The 23,099-nt window shown below is 37.1% G+C and overlaps 1 protein-coding gene across 9 annotated transcripts in view; it reads right to left on the minus strand.

The window, feature by feature from the left end:
* Thsd7b (thrombospondin type 1 domain containing 7B) overlaps window positions 1-23,099 on the minus strand; it is a 1,329,200-nt gene that overhangs the window by 500,784 nt on the left and 805,317 nt on the right. For all 9 annotated transcript variants that reach the window (XM_087197681.1, XM_087197682.1, XM_087197688.1 and 6 more), the window contains 2 exons: window positions 22,125-22,280; window positions 12,489-12,686 (listed from right to left, as the gene is read on the minus strand). In XM_087197681.1, coding sequence (XP_087053807.1) covers window positions 12,489-12,686; window positions 22,125-22,280 — 354 coding nt within the window. The remainder of the gene's footprint in view (window positions 1-12,488; window positions 12,687-22,124; window positions 22,281-23,099) is intronic.

The raw sequence follows: 23,099 nt of genomic DNA on the forward strand, positions 1-23,099 counted from the left end.
GTTTTTAACTACAGTATTCAGTAAATCATTCTCTAATTGATCTTGCACAGGAGGGATGGGCCTTTCCAGATTTTTTCCATTACATTTTTAAAAAAAAATATTCAAATAGGTATATGGCACAGGTAAAGCTCTGACAGCATTTCCTTATGTAGTCATGTTAGTGATCGTATCACTGAAAATTATTGAATCATATTGGAAATGTGTTTAACACATATTCTTTAATTTTCCTATGTTTATAGGATTAACACATAGTCTTTATTATAGTACATTTATATGACAGGAAAAGTGAGGGGTGGCATGGTAAAAGCCATCAGCTATGGCTCATACTGTATGAAGTAACCAAATGTCAACTTAAAATGCATTTTTGAGTGAGAAAGAAAAATTGTATCCCTGTGACTAATTCCTGCTATTAACACAAAAATGAGACATGCTATTAATTAAGTAAACACAGAACAATGTCCAGACAGAAAGTTGAAAATAATGGAAAGTGTGACAATCATACATTAATTCTTACTGAAAGTTTGGGTTAAACATTTCATCATATGAATTACATTTTGATGCACCTATGCGATCTATGATTCATTTCTTCTTGAATCATATGGCATTCAGAACAGAAAGTCAATTATCCAATAAGAACAGAATTATCCAAGAAGCAAAATCCAACAATATGCTACATACAAGAAACACACTTAATTCAAAAGGAAACTCATAGACTGAAAGTTAAAGGGTGGAAAACAATACTCCGTGAGACAGGAACCTGAAAAAAAGCAGGAGTAGCTATCCTCTTGGCTGATCAAGTAGATTTCAAACCAACACTGATTAAGAGAGAAAAAGAAGGACATGACATCCTTGTAAAGGGAAGAATCCAAGAGGAAGAGATGACAATCATAAATATCTATCCACCAAACACTAGTGCACCCAACTATATAAAACAAATACTAACTGACATGAAAAGTCATATGTGCACAAATACAATTGTAGTGGGGGACCTCAACACCCCACTGTCACAAATAGATAGATCAACTAGACTAAAAATAAGTAATGAAATACTAGAACTCAATCGAACTCTTGAACAAATGAATTTAACAGATGTTTACAGAGTCTTCTACCCCACAAAATCAGAATACACATTCTTCTCAGCTGCACATGGGTCATTCTCCAAAATAGACCACATACTCACACATAGAACATGTTTAAGTAAGTGCAAAGGAATTGAAGTTATCCCCTGTACATTATCAGACCATAGTGCGATGAAATTGGAGATCCATAGCAAAAGAAACTCAAAAAATTTCATAAACACGTGGAAATTAAACAACACACTTCTGAATAACCAATGGGTCACAGAGGAAATTAAAGAAGAAATCAAACAGTTCCTTCAATTAAATGACAATGACAATACAACATATCGGATTCTTTGGGACACAATGAAAGCTGTCTTACGAGGGAAATTCAAAGCAGTGAATATGCATATTAGGAAAACAGAATGAGCCCAATTAAACAACCTGATGCTGAACCTCAAGCTTCTAGAAAAAGAAGAGCAGGACAACCCCAAAGCTCATACAAGGAAGGAAATTACAAAGATCAGAGGAGAAATCAATGCAATGGAGACTAAGAGAATGATACAAAATATCAGTGAAGCCAAGAGTTGGTTCTTCAAAAGAATCAACAAAATTGACAAACCTTTAGTCAACCTTGTCAGAAAAAGGAAAGAAAAGGCCCAAATCCATGCAATTAGGAATGAAAAGGGTGAAATTACAACAGACCCAGCAGAAATCCAGATGATCATCAATACCTACTTCCAGAACCTATATGTCAATAAGATGGAGAACACAGAAGAAATGGACAGATTCCTAGATACATATGAATTACCAGAGTTGAACGAAGAAGAACTAAAAATTCTGAACAACCCAATATCAACCAATGAAATTGAAAATGTCATTAAAACTTATCAACTAAGTAAAGCCCGGGCCCTGATGGCTTCACTGCTGAATTCTACAAGACATTTAGACAGGAACTACTGCCACTACTGTTTAAACTCTTCAGTGAAATTGAAAGGGAAGCAATACTCCCAAATTCATTCCTGGAAGCAAGCATCACCTTCATCCCCAAAGCAGAGAAAGACCCAACCGAAAAAGACAACTATAGGCCAATCTCACTAATGAACACAGATGCAAAAATCCTTAATAAGATAATGCCCAACAGAATGCAGAAGATCATCAAGAAGATCATACACTCTGATCAAGTGGGATTCATCCCAGGGATGCAGGGATGGTTCAATACATGCAAATCAATCAATGTAATACACTATATCAATAGAGCCAAGGACAAAAACCATATGATTATCTCCATAGATGCAGAAAAAGCATTTGACAATATCCAACATGCATTTATGATAAAAACCCTCCAAAAAATTGGAATAGATGGTCTCTACCTCAAACTGATAGAAGTCATCTATGAAAAACCAACAGCCAATATCATACTAAATGGTCAAAAACTGAAATCCTTCACACTAAATTCAGGAACAAGACTAGGATGTCCACTATCACCACTCTTGTTCAATATAGTTCTGGAGACATTAGCCCAGGCAATTAGACAAGAGAAAGAAATAACAGGAATAAAGATAGATAATGAAGAAGTCAAATTGTCATTATTTGCAGATGACATGATACTCTATATAGAAGACCCCCAGAACTCCACCAATAGTCTTCTAGACTTAATAACCAAATTCAGTCAAGTAGCTGGTTACAAGGTCAACACACAAAAATCAATACCTTTCCTCTACACAAATGACAGACTCACTGAGAGAGAAATAGGGTAAATAATTCCTTTCACAATAGCATCCAAAAACTGAAATACCTAGGAATCAACCTAACAAAAGAAATCAAAGACCTCTTCTCTGAAAACTATGGTACTCTGAAAAGAGAGATTGAAGATGATATCAGAAAATGGACAGACATCCCCTGCTCCTGGGTAGGAAGGATTAATATAGTGAAAATGGCCATACTTCCAAAACTGCTATATAGATTTAATGCAATTCCAATTGAGATCCCAGCAGCACACTTCATGGACCTTGAGAAAACAATCCAAACATTCATTTGGAACAAGAAGAGACCCAGAATAGCTAAATCAATTCTAGGTAACAGAGACATGGCAGGGGGTATCACAATCCCCAACCTGCAACTCTACTACAAACCTACTGTGATAAAAACAGCATGGGACTGGCAAAGAAACAGACTTGAGGACCAGTGGAACAGATTAGAAGATACAGAAACAACACCAGACAAACTCAGCCATCTCATCTTCGATAAAGGAGCCAAACACTCTCACTGGAGGAAAGATAGTCTCTTTAATAAATGGTGCTGGAAAAATTGGGCTTCAACTTGCCAAAGATTAAAACTAGACCTGTATCTCTCACCATGCACTAAACTAAAATCAAAATGGATTAAAGATCTAAATATTAAAATAGAAACTCTGAACCAGTTGGAACAGAGGTTAGGTAGAACCCTTGAAGACATCAGTGTAGGAAAAGATTTTATGAACAAAATGTCAGTTGCCCATGAACTAGCACAAACAATCAACAAGTGGGATCTCTTCTTATTAAGAGGCTTCTGCACAGCAAGAGAAACCACCAGCAGTGTGAAGAGACAACCCACAATGTGGGAAAAAATCTTCACCTGCTCTTCCTCAGACAAAGGTCTATTATCTCAAATCTATAAAAAACTTAAAAAGATCAGACCTCCCAAATTTAAAGACCCAATCCACAAATGGGCATCTGAAATGAACAGACATTTCTCAGACAAAAAAGTAGAAATAGCAAATAAATACATGAAAAAATGTTCAACATCACTGGTTATTCAAAAGATGCAAATGAAAACAATGCTTAGATTCCACCTCACTCCAGAAAGAGTGGCTGCTATCAGGAAATAAACCAAAAACAAATGCTGGCGGGGCTGTGGGGAAAGAGGAACCCTGCTCCACTGCTGGTCGGAGTGTAGACTGTTGTAACCACTGTTGAAAGCAGTATGGAGATACCTCAAAGAACTAGGACTGGAAGTCCCATTTGACCCCACTATTCCACTGCTGGGGATCTTCCCCAAAGAATTAAAAGAATCATACCATAGTGATATATGTGCACCCATGTTCATAGCAGCACAGTTTGTAATAGCTAAAACTTGGAAACAGCCCAAATGCCCATCAACTGGAGACTGGATAAAGAAAATGTGGGGTTTTTTTATAAAATGGGGTACTACTCAGCCATAAAAAATGAGAAATTAGAGACATTTATAGCTAAGTGGATGCACATTGAGGCGATACTCTTAAGTGAAATAAATAGGACACACATGTGTAAATACTGAATAGTTTCTCTGGTGTGAGAAACTGAAAGTGTAAATAAGGACTAAATATATAATAGGTAATGTGAAATAGGAAGAAAAGGAGCAAAGGGGAAGGAAGTGGGAGGGCTAGGGGAAGGGATAGAAAGGAATGGGATTAATATGAGAAAATGGAAAAATAGGAACAAAATCTTTGTAAATAGGGAGGACTGGAGGGGTTGAAGGGAGGGCTGGGCAAGGGTGAAAAATAAGAACCAAGAGAGACTATGTAAAGGTGCAAATTTCCAATGATGAATGTCACTATATTGTATACCTAAAATGTACCAATGATTAGAATGAATAATCGATAATGTAAAATAGGAAGAAAAGGTCCAAAGGGGTAGGGGTAGTGGGAGGGGCAGGGGAAAGGAAAGAAAGGAAAGGAAAAATGAAAAGAAATGGAAAAAATGGAAATAAAGTCTTTGTAAATAGGGAAGGGTGGAGGGCATGAAGGGAGGGCTAGGAATGGGGAAAAAATAAGAACCAAGATGCATTATGGAAAGGTCCAATTCCCAATGCGAAATGTAATTGTGCTGTATACCTACAATGTACCAATAAAAGAATTTCATTAAAAAAAAGAATTATCCAATAAGAATATCCAATTATCCAATAGGAATTTTAGGAGAGACAGAAAACTGAGACAGCCTTTCTATGAGATACACAAGCACAGTGAGGAAGCAATTTATTCTAGGCTATTTCTAAACAGCAAAATGTGCAAAAATCAGACTATAGTTTAGTCTGATTGTGACTTACTGGTAAAGATGAGAATACAAACATTTAGGAACTTTAGCAAATGAGAAATAAGGTAAAAGCTATCTTGAAAATGTCTAGATATGTAACAGGGAAGAAACAGAAAGTAATTCATAAACAATACCTGTTTATGGACAGACAATACACAGTAAATGTATTTAAACCTACATTGTTGTTGTTCTCTCTTTAGCATTTAAATTGATTCACCATTTATAACCTATCCCTACCTTCCCATCAGACATGAAGGGGGCAACTGTGATGAGCAAGAGTTTTATTTTTTTCTTTTGGACTCCTTCATTGAAATTATTGTATTCGTGTTTCATCTTTTATTTTACTGCAAGATATCTAAATGAAAGAGAATGGGGAATTTGAGTATAGGAAGTCTCAAATTTAATCTCCTTTGCAGCCTGATTCCTGTAGAGTCAGTAGCACAGTCTGCTCTTATTGGCACTTTCAACTGCAAAGTCAGGTTCATTTCAAAAGATAATGCAATGTATTTGTCGTCACCTCATTTCCTTCAGTAAGGACACTGATACCAAATGGCTACCAGTTGGTGGTCTCAAAAAGACAGCTTGCTGAAAATGAAAATTCTCTCCTCTAAACCTAAAGAACTCATCTCACATATTATGTGTCTTACTGTTTCTGCAAAGGAACACAATTGCTTTCCACTATTTGATCTTTTAGTAATCCATCTAGGTAACAATAAAGAAATAAGATAATATTTACTCACTGCTTGCTTCTGGAAAGACAGTAACATATTTCATGGATTTGAAAGAATAACTTCCCCAGCAGGAAACAAGAAACAACAGATTACAATCAATACTATTGTTGACTGTAATGTAAAACATACTTTGCACAGTTCTAGACTTATTCTGTTACCCTGTAACATTATAAGGCTGCCCAACAACTTCATTTGGCCCAGAAGAGTAGTTATTAAACAATGTGTCCTAGACCTGCATTATCTACATATTGGGAATGTGTTAGAAAGAGAAATTTGTGAGCCTATTCCAGATACACCAATTTTAAACTCTGATGAGGCAGCCAAAATTTGTGTTTCTACAACCCCTCCTGGTAAATCTTGACACATATTAGTTTTAAAAACATTGGTCTAGAACAAAGGATATAATATAATATGTTTCCCAATCACCTGAGACCTAATTTTCCAATATAATTAATTATGTAACCCAAAGAACACTATTTTTCTCATTCTTATTCGGGACAATTTCAATAAACTCTAAAATCCACTATAAAATGAAAGTATGAATAACATAGTTCTGCCTCAGAAAATAATATAGGAAGTTAATTGTTGAAAAATAAGACTTAGGAGGATGGTAAAGTTACCCAGATATCCTAACTGAGAAATAAATGGAGAAAGACAGATAGATAGTTGTTTTCAAATGGAGTACAGACACAGTATATCAAAGCTCTTTGAATACTACTAAGTAATTATTAATTATTAAATAATTAATAAAATATTAATACATAATTAAATTAATGTTGTTTAAATTACCAAATGGCCTCTTGTGATCTGTTATTTCCTCCTTTAGTAGTGATTCTTTACAAAGTATCATCAAAATGATATGACTGATTTGGAACTTGTATCTCCTACAAGTGTGTATCCACTAGGTATCTTTCCAAGTATACTTGTCAGAGTTTGAGCTTCACCATACAAAACTCTGTGGCAAAGATTCTTGAATAACCAGTAAAACAGTGGTCAAGTGAAACAGGAAAATAAATGGTATGTAACTGTGGGGATTCTTCTCACTGGGAGGGAAAAAATGTGAAACATTTACCTCTAAATTATTAAAACTGACAAGTAAGGAACTGGGTATTTATAAAAATTCTCAAACATGGCTAAAGCCTCTTACCTTGATTGGTAATGCACTGGCAAGGTTCTAGTGGCCAGAGGAATTCTTCAAGTAAAGAGATTCAGGTGCTGTCAGTTGCAATTTCAGAAAATGTAAATGGCAGGGGAAGGGATTTGGGGTAGAAACATCAAGATGTGCTACAATCCATTAAATTTGAGTATTACAAAGTGTGTTTTTCCTAATTTGAATTACTTATACAAAATGCATGTCAATATTTATCACCCACCCCCCACCCCCCGCTTTGAGATAGGATCTTGCTGTAAAGCCCAGGTTGGTCTTTAACTCATTATGTAGCTCAGGATGGCTACTACTCATGGCAATCCTCCTATCTCAGCTTCCAGAGTGCTGGGACTATAGTCATGCATCACCATGCCCAGCTTTTTACTCTTCTTTGATCCCTCAAATACCTGGAAATATAGTTTGAGATTCCCATTCTCATGCAAAGGTAAGTGGATTTTTTTCCTACTCAAACAAATAAAAAGAATAGTATAAGGGAAAAAATACCTTTGTTTTTTAAAAGTACAATTATTGTTCTTTCCAAAATATTAATATACTGCAGACTTGCTTCAACCAAGTTACCATTATGAAATTTAGAAGATACATATTTGAAATCTGTTTTAGAACCTCAGTATCCTCAGTGGTGGAGTCAATTTTGCAATGACTCTTTAATAGGTGGTCAATGCAGGACAACTACTTCTGATCAAAGGCATACATGATGAACAAACCTATTCCTCTTTCTTACTAAAATACAAGAAAATAAACACTGTACTGAAATACAATGTCTTCTAATGGTGGAAAATAATTCCTCTTGCTTATACAACACTTCAGGAATTTATTTGCATTGGAAAGTTCTAGTTCCAAGGTGAAAATAAGAAACCTTATATCAACAATGAAGAAGCATAAATCTATGTATCTCCAAAGATGTGAACATTGTTCTTACTGCCCATCACATTTAACCAGTGTTGGTATTTGCTTTCTCCAAGTACAGAACATTTATTTTATTATCTCTGATTACAGATGTTTGCTGAAATAGATAAACACCTTTTTTTTCAAAGAAGCCTACTTGAAAAACTATGGTATGAAGGAGGTATTGAGTGCTCAGGATGTGAAGGGTCTACCAGGCAGGAGCATATTTATTCAAGGACCATGTGGGATCACCCACCCACTGTGCAAAATAGAAACGTGAAAGATGATAAACAGTAATCATTTGCTAGCTGATGGAAACATTGTCCACTTCCCTGCATTGTGGAAATTTTCCAAATCTGTTTTGTGAAGATGTTACATAGTGGTAAACTTTCATCAGTCTCCAAGGAATGTGGTAACAATGAATAATTACACACTGGAGAATCAAAGTTTTAAATACAGTGAATAAATAATAATATAAGGGGAGATATGCTGAGCCTGCAATTTTGCATCACATTCTATTTACATTTCAAATGCCTCCTTCAATGGAGGCATTCATTCAGGAAGAAATGTACCTTCAATGAAACAAAAATAACCTATGTATATTCTATATTCAGTAAATTTCAACTGACCCATAGTAAAGATAAGATGTTAACCAGAGGAGAAAAGTCAAATCACTTCCAACCAAAGACATAGAACTCCTATTCTATAGCTATAATAATTCATAGATGACTACTTAGATTGTAGTCCAAAATTAGTCACATTCTTAAAATAACCTGTAAGACTTAGGTGTATTAAAAAAAAAGTGTGTTTTCCAGTTACTTTCTGATTTCAATGTGACATAGATGTTTATTTCTGAAGTTTCCAAGGTAATGGTCTCAACAATTTTCTGGGAAAAAGAAATGCAAATGGAATACCCAAAAGATACTAGCAAGAGCCATGTAAGAGTCATGCTGATCATGACTGTGCAGAAATTTATTGGATTCACATTTGAATGGGACATTCATATTTTGTGGGAATTCTGAATGTTTCTTTCCGTATATCTCTCTATCCAGGGAATATGGAAAAGACTAAAAGTTGAAGACAAAACAAGTCACATTTACAAATTCTACTGGTCTCAATCTGACTACATCTCTTATAAGTTGTTTCATTTCTTTTAATCAAATATAAGACTATTAATTTTGATCTCACCCATTTAGCTCTAAATAAATTCTGAAATAAAGGGCCTATGAAACAATTGATAAAGTCAGATGATGAAAACTACCAAACGTTACAAGAAAAAAAACCACAAGAGACTATATGTTCAAGGTTGCTTTTTTTCTCTCCAGGCATTTGAATGAGTGTCAACAGTAAAGCAAATTCTTGTAGTTATGCAAAGACCCTAATAATACCTGGAGCGCCAGACAGGTGCACTTCTCTGCCAAACTCTATCATCAATCAGCCAGACTCACATAGAAACTAAATAACAAAAGTACAACCACACCGCATTTTCAATTTCTCACTGGACATAAGACTGCTTCAGCTCTGAAGAGGTCAGCATATTCCCATCTCCATGACTGTGGCTGTCATCTCCAAAACAATGAGGTTGTTCATTTAGGCACTTGAAAACCACAAAGACTTCATGGAGCTAACATGAACAAGAATCAATTTCTACTTCTCTCCATGGACATTGGGACTATATGTCAAAAGCTGAAAATTAGTCCTTTCCCATAATAACCAATGAAGCTCTAAAACCACTGTAACATGGTAGAGTTGATACTTCCACAGCTACTGGAGAAGGCACAGCATCCCTCGTGATAGAAATTCCTAGCTACAAGGACTTATGATAAGATTCTAATACCTGCTATGAGATGACAAACATGATAGTGGTCTTTGGGTCCTAACCAAACCAATGATATTTCTGCTTCTTCAGCTGGAGGACAGAAGGAAGAAGTAGAAATATTTTCGCTAATTCTCATGGCCACTTTCACTTCATGAAAGAATACTTTTAGCTAGGCATGGTTGCACAGCTCTATAATCAGGGAACTCTGGAAGGTTGAAGAAGAACTACAGCAATTTTGAGCCCAGCCTGGGCAACATAAGAACACCATGAGACTCTGTCTCAAAAATGTGTGTGTGTGTGTGTGTGTGTGTGTGTGAACTCTATCATGTTCCAGCAGTGTTAGAGCTTCATTGCATACATATCCTGATTTTTAGGTGAGTGTGAAGATCCTGGGTTCCATGCTCAGTAATGCAAAAAAAAAAAAAAGAAAGAAAGAAAGAATACTCTTTTGACAATTTACACAGACAAACTATGATAAATGTGTATTATATATAAAATAAGATTGTACCTTATTTTGAAAAGTTATACACCAGACACATCACTGATTCACTTTTATGTAACTAATTTAACTCTCACATTTTTGACAATAGGAAGTACTTTCTATTATCCCCTTTTGACAGGTAAAGGAAAGGATGTTCCATAAATTAAACAATTTCCCTGAGACCATCTAGCCAGTAAATTTTAAAGTTAATATTCTAAGTTGTGTGACTCTTTGTGCCCAGGTTTTATGCCTCTACACCTTACTTCTAACACCACACTCAACCAAACTTCTGTGACTGATGCAGTTTTTCTCCATGCTAAGTACTTTTGCAATACTAACTAGATGACCTGCAATTAAATTCAATTTTCACATTACTTCCTTGGGGATAGTGTCAAGTCCAAGTTGGGGACCAATCCCCTAAGACCCCTGCCAGTTCAGATGACAACCATAAGCTTTAAGTTGTCACCTGTGCTTCTGACAGACCAACTATAAATCAGAGTCTGCACAAATCCTTAGGTTCCACAATTTCCCCAGATGGCTCATAGAACTCAGGGAAATACTTCACTTCTATTTACAGGATTATTATAAAGGATATTACAAAGGATACAGATGACTAGTCAAATGGAAGAGATGCATAAGGCAAGGTACAGAGACTGAGTGAGTATGGATCTTCTATGCCCTTTCTGAGCACAAAATCTTCCCTATAACTATGTATGTTCAGCTATTTGGAAGACTTCGAAGCACCATATTTCAGAGATCTTTATAGAAGCTTCAGGACATAATTATGATTGATTTTTAACTGGATCAACTTCCTCTGCCTTATTCCCAGTGGATGGAAGGAAAGGTTGAAAGTTTTGAGGTTTTACTCAGGGTTTGGTCTTTCTGATGACCATCCTCCCTAAAGGATCCAAAGAGAGTTAGCTAATCAGAGCAAAAGACATTCTTTATACCCAGGGAAATTCCAAGGCACTTCAGAGCTCTGTGTCTGAAGACATGATCAAAGACCAAATGTTTGAAGAGAAAACTCTCCTCATACTCCAAGAAATCACAAGGATTTCAGAATCATTTTGCCAAGAATTGGGAATGAAAGTCAAAATATGTATTTCTTATTATTAATCACAATATAATACAACAATTGGAAAGTGTTCTTATTTGTCTGTGTAATAAATTATGCATGTGTTACCATAATTACAGCATTGCTTGGTAATAGTAGAAGTAGTCACCATTAGTTGTAACTATTTACCGTTGCTATTACAATCTGTTGCTGCCCTCTAATTACAGAACCATCTGGTTTCTACAGGTAAACAGTCAAATCATTCGATAAAAATTTATATTTGCCTAATAATCATGGTAGCGATTGAAGAGAAAGAAGGAAAAAAGAAAGGAAATGAGAATGGGAGAGGGAGAGAAGAGGAGAGAGGAAAAAAGGATGGAATTATTTTACTGAGTGTCAACCTGTGTAGATTTTAATATCTGTTCTGAACACACTTTGTAATTCCCTTCTCTTCAATAGCATAAGTCAAAACATTTCATCCAACACACCAAGAGAATTATAAATGGGGCTTTTCATGGCAGAGCTGATTAGTAGACACGCTCAATATTCTGCCAAGAGACTGAATTCTTTTCGGTCTCTAGGAGAAAGATTTTAAATGTCACTTTTCCCATTGCCATGTGACTTACTACATGTTTTTTGAATCACTCTTCATTTGCAGTAACCATTGTATCAGAAGATCAAGGAAAGACAACATTGTTAATATTTTGTAAATCTTGACAACTTATATTTAAAAATAGTTCTTTGGAAATGTTAGCACTGTATCTAGAACTGGTTCTGGTTTAACATTATAAAAACGAAAAGATTTCATTTAGTGTGCTTTTTTTTTTTTCTTTTAACCTTGGTATCTTTATAAGTAGCATTTGTTAGTAATATATAAAGGCATGTTATACACTGACCTCAAAACAAGCAATTAAAACTTATTTTGTATTAATAAGTCAAAGATTATTCAGGATAGTTCTGTTTTCTATTTGTCTTGAGAAGTTTTTAAAAATCCAGAGAAATCCTTAGGCTCAGTGCATTTCATTTAGGGAAAAATCAAAAATTTTTATACTATGGAATTGGCGGTCCCATATGAAGGGATTGCAGCCCACTTTGTACAATGTGTCCCTTGACTGAATCATAACTATTCAAGAATAGGAAAGATAGTACCTCTCTCCCTCTAGAAAATGAACTTTGAGGAGTGACAACATGTCCCTTGGTCAATATAATGTAAGACCTCTGGTGTGTTAGTGGGTCATACCTTGCTGATCCTGACAGATGGCCTTCAGGATGCGATGTCCCATGCCACACTTTCCATGATCAGGGATACAGATTCCTTCTGAGGCCAACCATTGATAACACATTGGATCCTCACAAGGAACAGATTCCACCAAATGAGGGCAACGCCCCCCAGGCCCTGTGGATTCCATGAGGATGTGGCGCTGCCTCATTCTTAATCCTAAAAATAAGAAAAAAAACGTTTTGTGGGATTCTACTCTTGTTCAGCAAAGGCAAGAAACCAGCTGCTAGGTGAGAGATGAAACTTTTTGTGAAAACTCCTATCTCCAAAGCATGTATTATCTTGATTTGTTTTAGTTTATGAGAAATGGAAAGGAAAAAAGAAAATTGAAAAGAATGAGAACATAAACTCTGACCTTCTATGAGATTTCAACCTAGAAGTTGGAGAGGCCAGATATAATAAAATGAAATAATAAATAGTGTATAACCAAAGGTATCAACAAATCAGTAAAATAAATGAAGACTCATAAAAATGGCCTTATTACAGAACAATCCACATTTTCTTTTTGTTATTGTTTTTGACATTCTTGTTATTCTGCATTAAGTTGGAATACATTTACATTTTGGCAAATTTCTGTTCTCTGACCATTCACAGTTTCCTACTTTGGGATTCTCCTGAATTGTTTCATTGATTTCTATATCAGCCTGCTGTGTAAAAGCAGTATCTCTTTGGACTTCATTCTCTACCCTGAGTAAACATGGGGACCCGGACTATTATTAATTTTTTTTTAATTACAGTAGGACAAGGGAAGGTTTCCAAAAGCCAGAGAACTATGGCCCTGTAGAGTCACAAACTCAATACCAACAGAAGTGAAGCAGGTATACATTGAAGGAAATGGATCAACTATGAAAGTATGGAGTGAAATAGGGCTTTCTGGGGCCGGGGATTTAGCTCAGTGGTTGTGCCACCTGCTGCGCAAGCGAAAGGACCCAAGTTCGATCCCTGGTGCAAAAAAAAAAAAAAAATCGGGCTTTCTGGAAAATGCAGGATGTAGGCTTGGTCTAAAAAGCTTGGCTATTTTTCAGTTTCTGTTCACTGTTGTCGTGAGAGAATGTGGACCCTTTGTTAATAGATCCTTTGATTCTGTCCAAGACACCAGAAATGTAAATTATGTCTTATTATTATATAGAATATTTCTGTTTGTAAATAATGGAAATTAATTTACATATGAAAAACCAAAGTGACCTAAAGAATTACTGAGGACCAAATAAAACCCTTCAGGTTTGACTTTTAATTTCTGGCTCTCACGATGTCATGTCACTTTTAAAAGCTATGTTTAGCTTCCACTGATCTCATGTCTTACCTTTCATTGTTTATCCTCCAAATTCAATTAACCTATTTAATTCCTTCAATTTCTATTTTTAAACAGATTCAATCTATTACATAAATAACATGTGAAGGAACTACCATCTATTCCCTTGGAGTAAGTAAAGAAAATAAAATACTTTGGCACAAATATAGAGAACATTCAATTCATAAAAGGAGAGATAGATACACAATCACCCTTCCCACAAGGGAGGGAGAAGGGAAAGCCCATCTTTCTCAATTTTATCATAGTATTAGATAAGTTACAAAGCTCAAAGTGAATTGGAAAAACACTGGAGGCTAGCATATAATGGACATGTGGTTTCAGAACACAAGAGGGAACTGAGCTTGTTTAGAATAGTACAGAAGGCATTGTAGGAAGGAGTAGTAGATAAATTCAAAAGTACTTCATTTGAGTTTTCTTGATCTAGCATAACTCAGAGCCTCTCTTTAAAAGAAAATCTAAGACTCTTACTTTAAGGACCAACTATCTATTTGCAGGAATCTTTCAGCAAAATCAATTGCATTTTCATAGCACTGAAAAATTTAAGTTCAGGGCAACTAAAAAAAACAAAAGACAGCTACTTCACTGCTTCATATCTCCAAGGCTACACTGTTAACTAGCCAAAATAAAACATACAGAAGGGCTAAGTATCTTCTTATTCCTCCTTAAGAAGAGATACAGGGGACATACTAGGCTCTGAACTGTACTCAGTGAATGTAAAACCACCATGACCTCGAAGCTCTTATTGCCACACAACTTAATGACCTCTATTTTCACATATAACACTGCATGCTGCTTATTTATTATCTTGTGTTTCTGATGTTTAGTTTTTGTCGTTGAGCAGGTATAGCATGGGACTTCCTGATTTACGTCGACAACACCTCAGAATTGAGCACAGAAACTTAGCAATCTCTACTGAGTGATTCTGGGCATCGTATTCCTGGAACTTAAGGCCATTGAGGGGCATGTGCAGTTTTCCTCTATAAATCAGGTTGCATTCATCCTGCCATAAATCTATAGATTACATCTCCTCCTCAGTGAATAAATTCTTTCAGTCATTCATTTGCACTGCACTTGTCCTGACTCTAAGTAGGATCAAATCATAGCACAAGCTCAGCATAAAATAAAAATCTTGGGTTCTCTCCTTAGTACTCACCTTTAATCACACATTGGTATTCATGTCTACAATAGACATCAGCCCTCCCCAGGAGTTCTGTTCAAAAAGATATATACAAAATCGACCATGACTGAGCCACGAATCTACTCCTTTTATTTACTGATTATTTTTAATAAGTATCACTCAACAAATAATAACTACTGTGTGTAGACTGCTGTCCTGTAGTGTGGGAGCCATAGAAAGCACATAAAAACATACATGTATTCTTCACAGAGCATATAATCCAAAAAGAGAAAGGGGTAAACCTACTAAGTATTCACCCCGTACCAAAACTGGGACAGCCAGTTGACATATATTATTTTCAAGTAATAAATCCTCAAAATAAGTTACTATTCCCATTTTTCAATGAGAAAACTAGAACTACACTGTACTTTATCCCTTCTCCAAAGACACATCACTAATGACACTCTGGGTATGACACACAGCAAACATGCTTCTCATGAAACAGCATCAGAGCCAGCTTCCATGTAGGCTATCTTCTAGCACCTCCTTCATAAAGTGAATCCAAAAGGTACCATGCATGGATCACTCCCTCAAATCAAAGCTGAACAGACTGGATAATGGAGTAGTGGGTAAGCAGTAGAAAATTATAATAATCACTTCCTGACTTCATCTTTAATAAAACTAATTTCACAGGGTTTTATTTCTCTGTATGACTCCAAGATTTGTGGTTTAGTATATAATTCTATCGGAGATAATGAACTGAATAATGGTTTAGGGAGAGAAAAAGGAAGACAAACAGATGGCAGAAAAGGGGTCAATGTTTTTTAAATAAAGCCATGGATGAATTAAAGGAGGCTTGGAGGGAGTATACAGGTCTAAGAACTGTATTTCTGCTCTATTATTGGATTAGAAGAGGCAGTGGGAGCTTCCTAAGAGTTCTCCATGGGTATCACTGTGTCTCTGAGCGGGCTATAATGGGATGGGCTTGAAGAAATAGCTGGCATATTAATCAAAGATAAGAGAAGCTTACTCCTTCTTAACCATTCTATTAGCTCTTGGTCTCTCGTGGATCTGGATGTGGGATAATAACTGTGAGTCAAAGAAGCTGAGCAGATTGAATATTTGATTCCAAGGCCTATCCCTGCAGGTAGCATCTTACAGTGTCACTATTAGTTACCAGCCTGTTGTGAACACAGATAATAAGAAGCACTGATTGGGTAATGAAGCATGAAGACTTTCAAAGCTTCCAGTAAGAAGTAGTCACAGTCTGCCACCAGCTCCAGTATGCACCAACACAGAAAAGAGGAAAAGGATTGTCTCTTACTATACATAATATCTGCAGTAACGTTAAATGATTCTATAGGTTTCTCATTAAAGATGGAGTCTATCTAGCAGGGAAGGATAGAAAATGGAAATTTTCAACATATTATTACATAAGATCTAGGTCATGTTGGTATTTTCTCATTTTAGCATTATCAAAATTAATTTGTTTCAGAACATAAGAGATTGTCTTCAAAAGTAGTCACGGCTTCATAGTTTCAAAATGTCTTTTCCCCTGTGGGAATTTTTAACTCTCTGGTGCTGTGATTGAGGGGATACTGTATTGGAGGAGAAAAGTATCTTTTAGATCTGAAATACCCCACAAATGTTCATGTGTTGGAAGCTTGGTCTCGAATGCAGCTATGTTCACGGGTTATAATTTTGAAGGTGATTAGATCATGAGGTCTCCAACTTTATCAGTAGGTTAACCCACTAATGAATGAATAAGTTGATGGCATTCTTTGGGAGCTAATGGAAACTTAGGAGGTGGGACATAGTAGAAACATGTGGATCACAGAGGTGAATCCTTGGGGACTATGACTGGTCCCAGCTCCCTCCCCTATCCCTTGCTTGCTGCCCATCATAAGGGAAACATCTTCGCTCCATGTGACCTTACTTTGATGCTCTGATTTGAAATGGGCCAAAGCAATGGAGTCAGCCAACCAGGGGCTGAAATCTCTGAAACTGTGAAGCAAAATAAGCCTTATTTCCTTTAAGTTAATTTTATCAGGTATTTTGTCACAAGCAAAGGAAAGCTGAGCAACATAGAAGGAATCCCTGAAGTTCTATCATGTAGTGAAATAGCTATTGTGATACCATATAGGGAAACCTCCTTGAAAGGTTGCCTTTCTAGAATTTGTTTGAAAGGGGCAAAGGTTTTTCATAAATCTAAGTGTAAGTATCAAGAAGATTTTTTAATGCATCATATCTATGTATAGAGTTTATCTATCAGCATTTTTTGAGCTAATCCTCTTCCATATTTCTCTAATTATAACACTCTAGGAATAAATCAAAGATAGAGCAATGGATGCTAAAACTTAATCCAATTTAAATTCCTCTGAAAGGTGTCCTAGCTTCAATTGACAAGCAACAACCTGCCAAGCACTGCTCCTCTTGTCTGCCTGTCATGGATGTGATGGAAAGGTGCAAAGCCTATAAACGTGGGTTGATTTCCTAATGTACTCTGAGTAGGTGACAGACACAAACCTTAGGTGATGACTGATTGAAGTGTGTCTGGCTAAGAATAATAGTCACAGAGAAATAATTGCTATAACAACTAATTTCTTCTATTAGGTAATGAAATATTTCCTACATTTCCTACTGCCCCATTATTTCTATTACTTTTTTGTGTAAACAAAGAGCACATACTAAAGCAAAAGTATGGAGACTAGAAAAATACTAGTGAGGAGACAAAGGGAATGACCTCCAACATTCTACATTTATTTATTCTCTCTCCCTCTCTCCCTCTTCTTACCTCCCTCTCTCTGTTTCTCCTTTTCTTTAAATGCATTAGCCTGTGTACCCCAGCCTCAGTGGAATTCTAAACTATATTTAGTCTATCCCATTTAATGATTCTGGCAGAACCCAGGGCAGTATCATGGGCAGAAACATAATGAGAAGGTCTCAGACCTCATGCTCACAAGTCAGTGGAAATAACAAAAAGATTACTTACTGTCTTCATAACATGTTTGGACTCCTTGTAGGCACAGAATTATTTCCCTAGAGGAAAAACTCCACTTTTATTAGTCCCAAGAGAGATTATAGGAAGGTGGTGTTTCCAGGTTTAGCAAGACCTTAGAAACTAAAATTGTCTCTGCTTTAGGGAAGCATTTTAAAATAGCAACCTCCCAGACCTGAATAACAATCATCTTACTTTTCTCATTGCTGGTACAAAAGCATTGGGCTAGGGGAAAGAAGAGCTCATAGAAAATTTGGAGCTTGGAAACATGAGGAGTGTCTTAGTTACTTTCTCATTGCTGGGACAAAATAGCCAAAACCCACAAGTTAAATTAAGAAAGTTTTATTTTAGCTCACATTTGTACAGGCTTTAGTCCAAGATCGGTGGCTCCAAGACAGGGCGGCATGGCAGAGAGGAATGGCAGGGGAGAAACTGTCCATGGCAAGGCAGGCAGGAAGCAACATCTTTGCCTTTATATTCCATTTCTCCCTTTATAATTCATCCAGGCTACCAGCCTACTGGTTGGTGCCACCCATACCCAGGGTGAGCCTTCTCATTATCCCTACTCAGAACTATGCTAAACCAATCAGTGGACTAATTTAGTTATCAAACACCCTTAATCTATATTCACATACCCTAGATCCAGATGCCTCCCCACCTATGAACTCAAGGGACTTTAGGACAACATCTAGATACAAGCCACAATAAAGGCTTACATTCTCTCCTGTCTGTAATTACTTAGCACTGAGAGCCACTCATCTGGTCTCAGTATGGGCCTATAAAATGAGCACCGATCCCTGCCGTTCCAACATGTCCCTAAAGTCTGTGGATGCCAACACCTCCAGGAGAGAGCTGCTAGTTTCTCTATTCTTACCTTCAGTCCCAAAGGCTAGGCATCTGAAAAAACTCTTATTTGGAGCAAAGCACCCCCATGCCGGTAACCCGCTACCCTGAAGTTATGCTTGGCAACTATCCCTCACCCTCTCTCCCCACTGCAGTCTCCTTTCCTTTTTCTTCCAATGACGCTATACTTGCACTCATTCCAGCCTCACACCTGATTTCCTATAGTAGCTCAAGGATTTTCTGCCAAGGGTAGTGGCTCACTGTAACTATCCTGTTATAGTCTAAGTGAATGGCTTCTCTTGTCAGAGCTGGACTTGGAACTCCATTCAAATGTCTTAAGACTTACGGAGGAATTCAACTAAGAAAGCCTAATGTGTGGGAGACACTGGAGAAAGGGAATCTGGGTGCTTTGTGTTGGCTTGCCATTTTTAAACCACCTGGGATTTTGGATAAATTGCTTTAGTTCTCCACACTTTAGTATTGGCATTTTATGATAGGTTATATCTTCACCGAGTCCAAATGCTGATGCAAAGATGGGTGGTGTATTACTTTCCTAGTGCTGCCATAATAAAGCACCAAAAATTGAGTGGCTTAAAATGACAAAAATATATTGGCCCACAGTTCTATAATCTGGAAACCCAAAATCAAGACATCAATGGGGCCATGTTCCTTCTGAATTCTCTAGAGAAGGATCAGTTCCATATCTCTTTCCTTATTTCCAGGGCTTGCCAGCTGTCTTTGGCATCTTTTGGCTTGAAGAGGTATCATCCCAGTTTGTGCCTCAATTTCACCTGGCATTCTCTTTTTCCTTCTGCATCTCTCTGTCCTCGCATGGCACTCGAATCTTTGAGCATGTTTTCTTACCCAAATGTCCCTCTTCTCATCAGGATTCTAGTGATTACAACAGGGCCTATTCTACTTTAGAGTGACCTCATCTTAACTTGATTATTTCTGCAACAACCCTATTTCCAAACACTGTCTCAACATCTCTTTGGGGGGACACAATTCAACATATAATAGGTGCTATACCAGGTGGTACTAAATGATGGGTAAGCATGAGTTTTCAGGAGTTCAGATACAGTAGGGTTTAAGAGCCAATAAAGAGAAAGTTTGGAATAAAAACATCCTGTGAGAATAGGGTAAATGGTGGAAGTGGGGGTCTAAAAAGTTGACTTTTTTTTGACTTCCAGGGATCAACCTGAGTTATGTGGAAAAGGAAGACTGAGATAACAATCAAAAATCAGAGTTTGGGAAAAATTTGGCCAAGTGAGCAAAGCACCACATAGAAACAGAAAAAATAGCATTCACTGAATTGCTGTACAAAAATCTATGGATTAGAACAAAGGAGGAAAGGCATTTAATAAACATCTATTAAATCTGGCCCCCAGAATTACCTCTACATTCTTATAATATCCTGAAGGAAGTCTCCTCCCCTTTCTCAGTCTATGAAGCTTTTATGTAGCTGTACTTCTCTGGACTCCAGAGGGGTAATATGCTTAGGACATGCTTATTTAAAGCCCTATCCCATGGTCAGAGTGGCTGGTTCAGGGATGAGCACATGACACAAAGCAGCCAAAGAGATTAAATTCCAGAACTCTTCCTGGAATTATCAGTGAAGACACTCTGAAATACCTATTATATAAAATGGAAATTCCTATAGGTTTTCACTCTACAAAGAGGGCCTGCATTAAACTAAAACTAGTATAGAGAAAAATAGAATGGAGATATGGAGAGATAGACAACTAAGATAAAAAAAAACAACAAGACTGAGACCTACAGGCCTTGATTATACTGTTAGAGGTAGCTCTGCTTTCCCTTCTATTTTTAGCTAGATGAACTAATAAACTCTCATCTTTGGGTTTAAATAAGAATGGATTGGGTTTCTACAACTGATATCTAAAAGTAACCCAAAAACCATAAGGCCCAATTAGCCCATTGTTGGTTTTACAACTTGAAAGCAATGGAAAGCAGTATGTAACAAATGTAACAAAGCCAAGTTGTACCTGCTTGGACAGCCATGACTAATGTGGCTGGGGAGACTTGGTCTGACCTTACAGGATTTTCTGGACAGTGACCTTAAACAGATGCAGCACAGATAAACATTGGGAGACTAGTCTAAGAACATGTGAGCCACCCTGGGAAGTCTCATATGCAACTCAAAGAGACTTACAAGATCTCCTTATATATGTGTGGATCACAAAGCCACTATGAGTATTAGTAGGAATTTATTTGTGTCCATAAACTGAAGTGGCCTGGGAGACATTTTGATTACATGTAAAATAAAGAACCAGGAGGAGCCCCACCACCACTTCACCAGATGCCACTGGAAATTTCTATGGTGTGATAGAAGAATGAAAGTGAGGTTCTTCTTCCCCAAACTCAAAATTCATCTTCTTCCTCTGCCTTAGAATGATGTAAATCAGCATAAAGGGGAAAGTTTGGTGATATGGACTGTGAGCCTGGGAGTACAAGTGTGCCTGGGACACTCCAGGGATGACTGAAAAGTAGGCTCTCAGGGGCATGTGGCACTGAGCTGTGTGCAGGGAGAAGGGACATCAGGACTGTGGCACTCATCACTCACACAATGTTCTTTCTTTGCATCCAAAGTAATTAGAATTACAGCCTAGTGAATACAGCCTAACTGATGGAATGCCCTTGGATCTCATTTCTCCTAGTAAAAAGAAAACATCTTCCAAGCACCAGCATTTAAGGGAACACAATATCCATAGAAACTAAAGAGTCAACAAAAGAAAAGATGAGATATCTCAAAAAATGAATTGTTAAGGATGGAGATGTGCAATTTAGCCACAAATTACAGAAAACTAAACTGAAAGGCTCCGAAAACCAAGCAGGCACAAATAATTTGAAGATTTCACTTCAAGCCTCATGACAATAGCAAAAAGCAAACAACATACATAATGCCCCCTTTAAAAATCTAAAATATAACTTCAAATGTTAAATGTGGAAATCTAAAAATGAAAAAAGCAATAATGAAAACAGTCAGTTTCAAATGTAATTACACAAACCATGTCTAATTTCCTTAAAATAACCATTATAGGTATGTAAAAACATTAAGTTATGACAAATTGAATTACAATTACTTCATCAGTGATAAGCCTAACTGGAAAGTCAATCAAGGTCAGATTCTATGTTCCACTGAAATGTCTCCAAATGCCTCCCTAACAACTGAATGTTGTCAGGCTTGAGCTGGTTATCTAAATTTTATAAGTAAATATTTTCTTAAGCAGGCGTAATCAGCTACTTAGCTGACAGAATAAATGTGTGTACTCTGGAAGTAAATGAAGCCCACACAAGCAAGACACTCACCTTTTCTCCCCTGAGGATCACGGCAGTTTTCGTAGAGGCACAGGCCCCAGGGTGACCAGGAAGATACTATGCAGTCTGTGGAGCAAGGGACACTGCAGAGCTGAGAGGCTGAAGGGGCAGGTCCCAAGCATAATGAATTTTCCACAGGTCTAGACCCTGAAGGACAAAAAATAATGGCCCAAGTCACATTCTCTGGACATCCCTAGAATTATTCCTATCTTTGTATGTATCTGTATTTGCTTTATGGTTGAGAGGAGTATATGCAAACAAAACATCAACACCCTCCAATACACATTGCTTGGCTCCATGTTATTTAATAAGCATTTGCGGTGAGGAAAGGAAGAGAGTGACAAAGTGCATGCACTTGAGATCCTTGCATTGCTGACTATTCCCTGGAAATCCCAGAAAGCACTCAAAATATCATAGGTACAAATTATCTAGAGTTATGATTTAAAACAAAATTAAGTGCCTTTGTGAAATTTCAAGATGAGTCTATCTCAACTATGTAAATGACTAGGTCACTGTGAAAAAAAATTGAACCCCTGAGGTGGAGTGTTTAGCATAACCAATCTACTGCTGTGACTCCCCAGAGGGGTGGAGCTGGCAAAGACACAAAAGAGAAATGGTTCCTATATTAAGAAGAAAAATCAGGCTCTGTGACTACAGGCTAGACCACTGGAAATCAGTTTCACTATTGAGGCCACACAGAGGCCCAGGGCTCCTCCTGAGGAAGGGAAAAAGGACGAAGTCAGATTTCAGTTCTTCCAGCTGTGGATCCTCACCCAACAGCCCAGAGCTAGGTTCCTTCAGAATTCAGTAACTGTCTCTCAGTAGTGTTCACAAATCTTCTATGTGCAGACCTGTTCTGGGCACCATGACAATACACAGATAAAGGACAAAAAAAGACTCAGATCCTTGTGGATATTATAACACAAAAGAGGCTGAGGTGGCAATCTCTGAAAATCACACATTAAA

This window comes from Heterocephalus glaber, unplaced genomic scaffold, assembly GCF_053883595.1.
Source record: "Heterocephalus glaber isolate CG9 unplaced genomic scaffold, H.glaber_assembly_v1.0 deba00000347, whole genome shotgun sequence".
Classification (NCBI taxonomy): Eukaryota; Metazoa; Chordata; class Mammalia; order Rodentia; family Bathyergidae; genus Heterocephalus; species Heterocephalus glaber.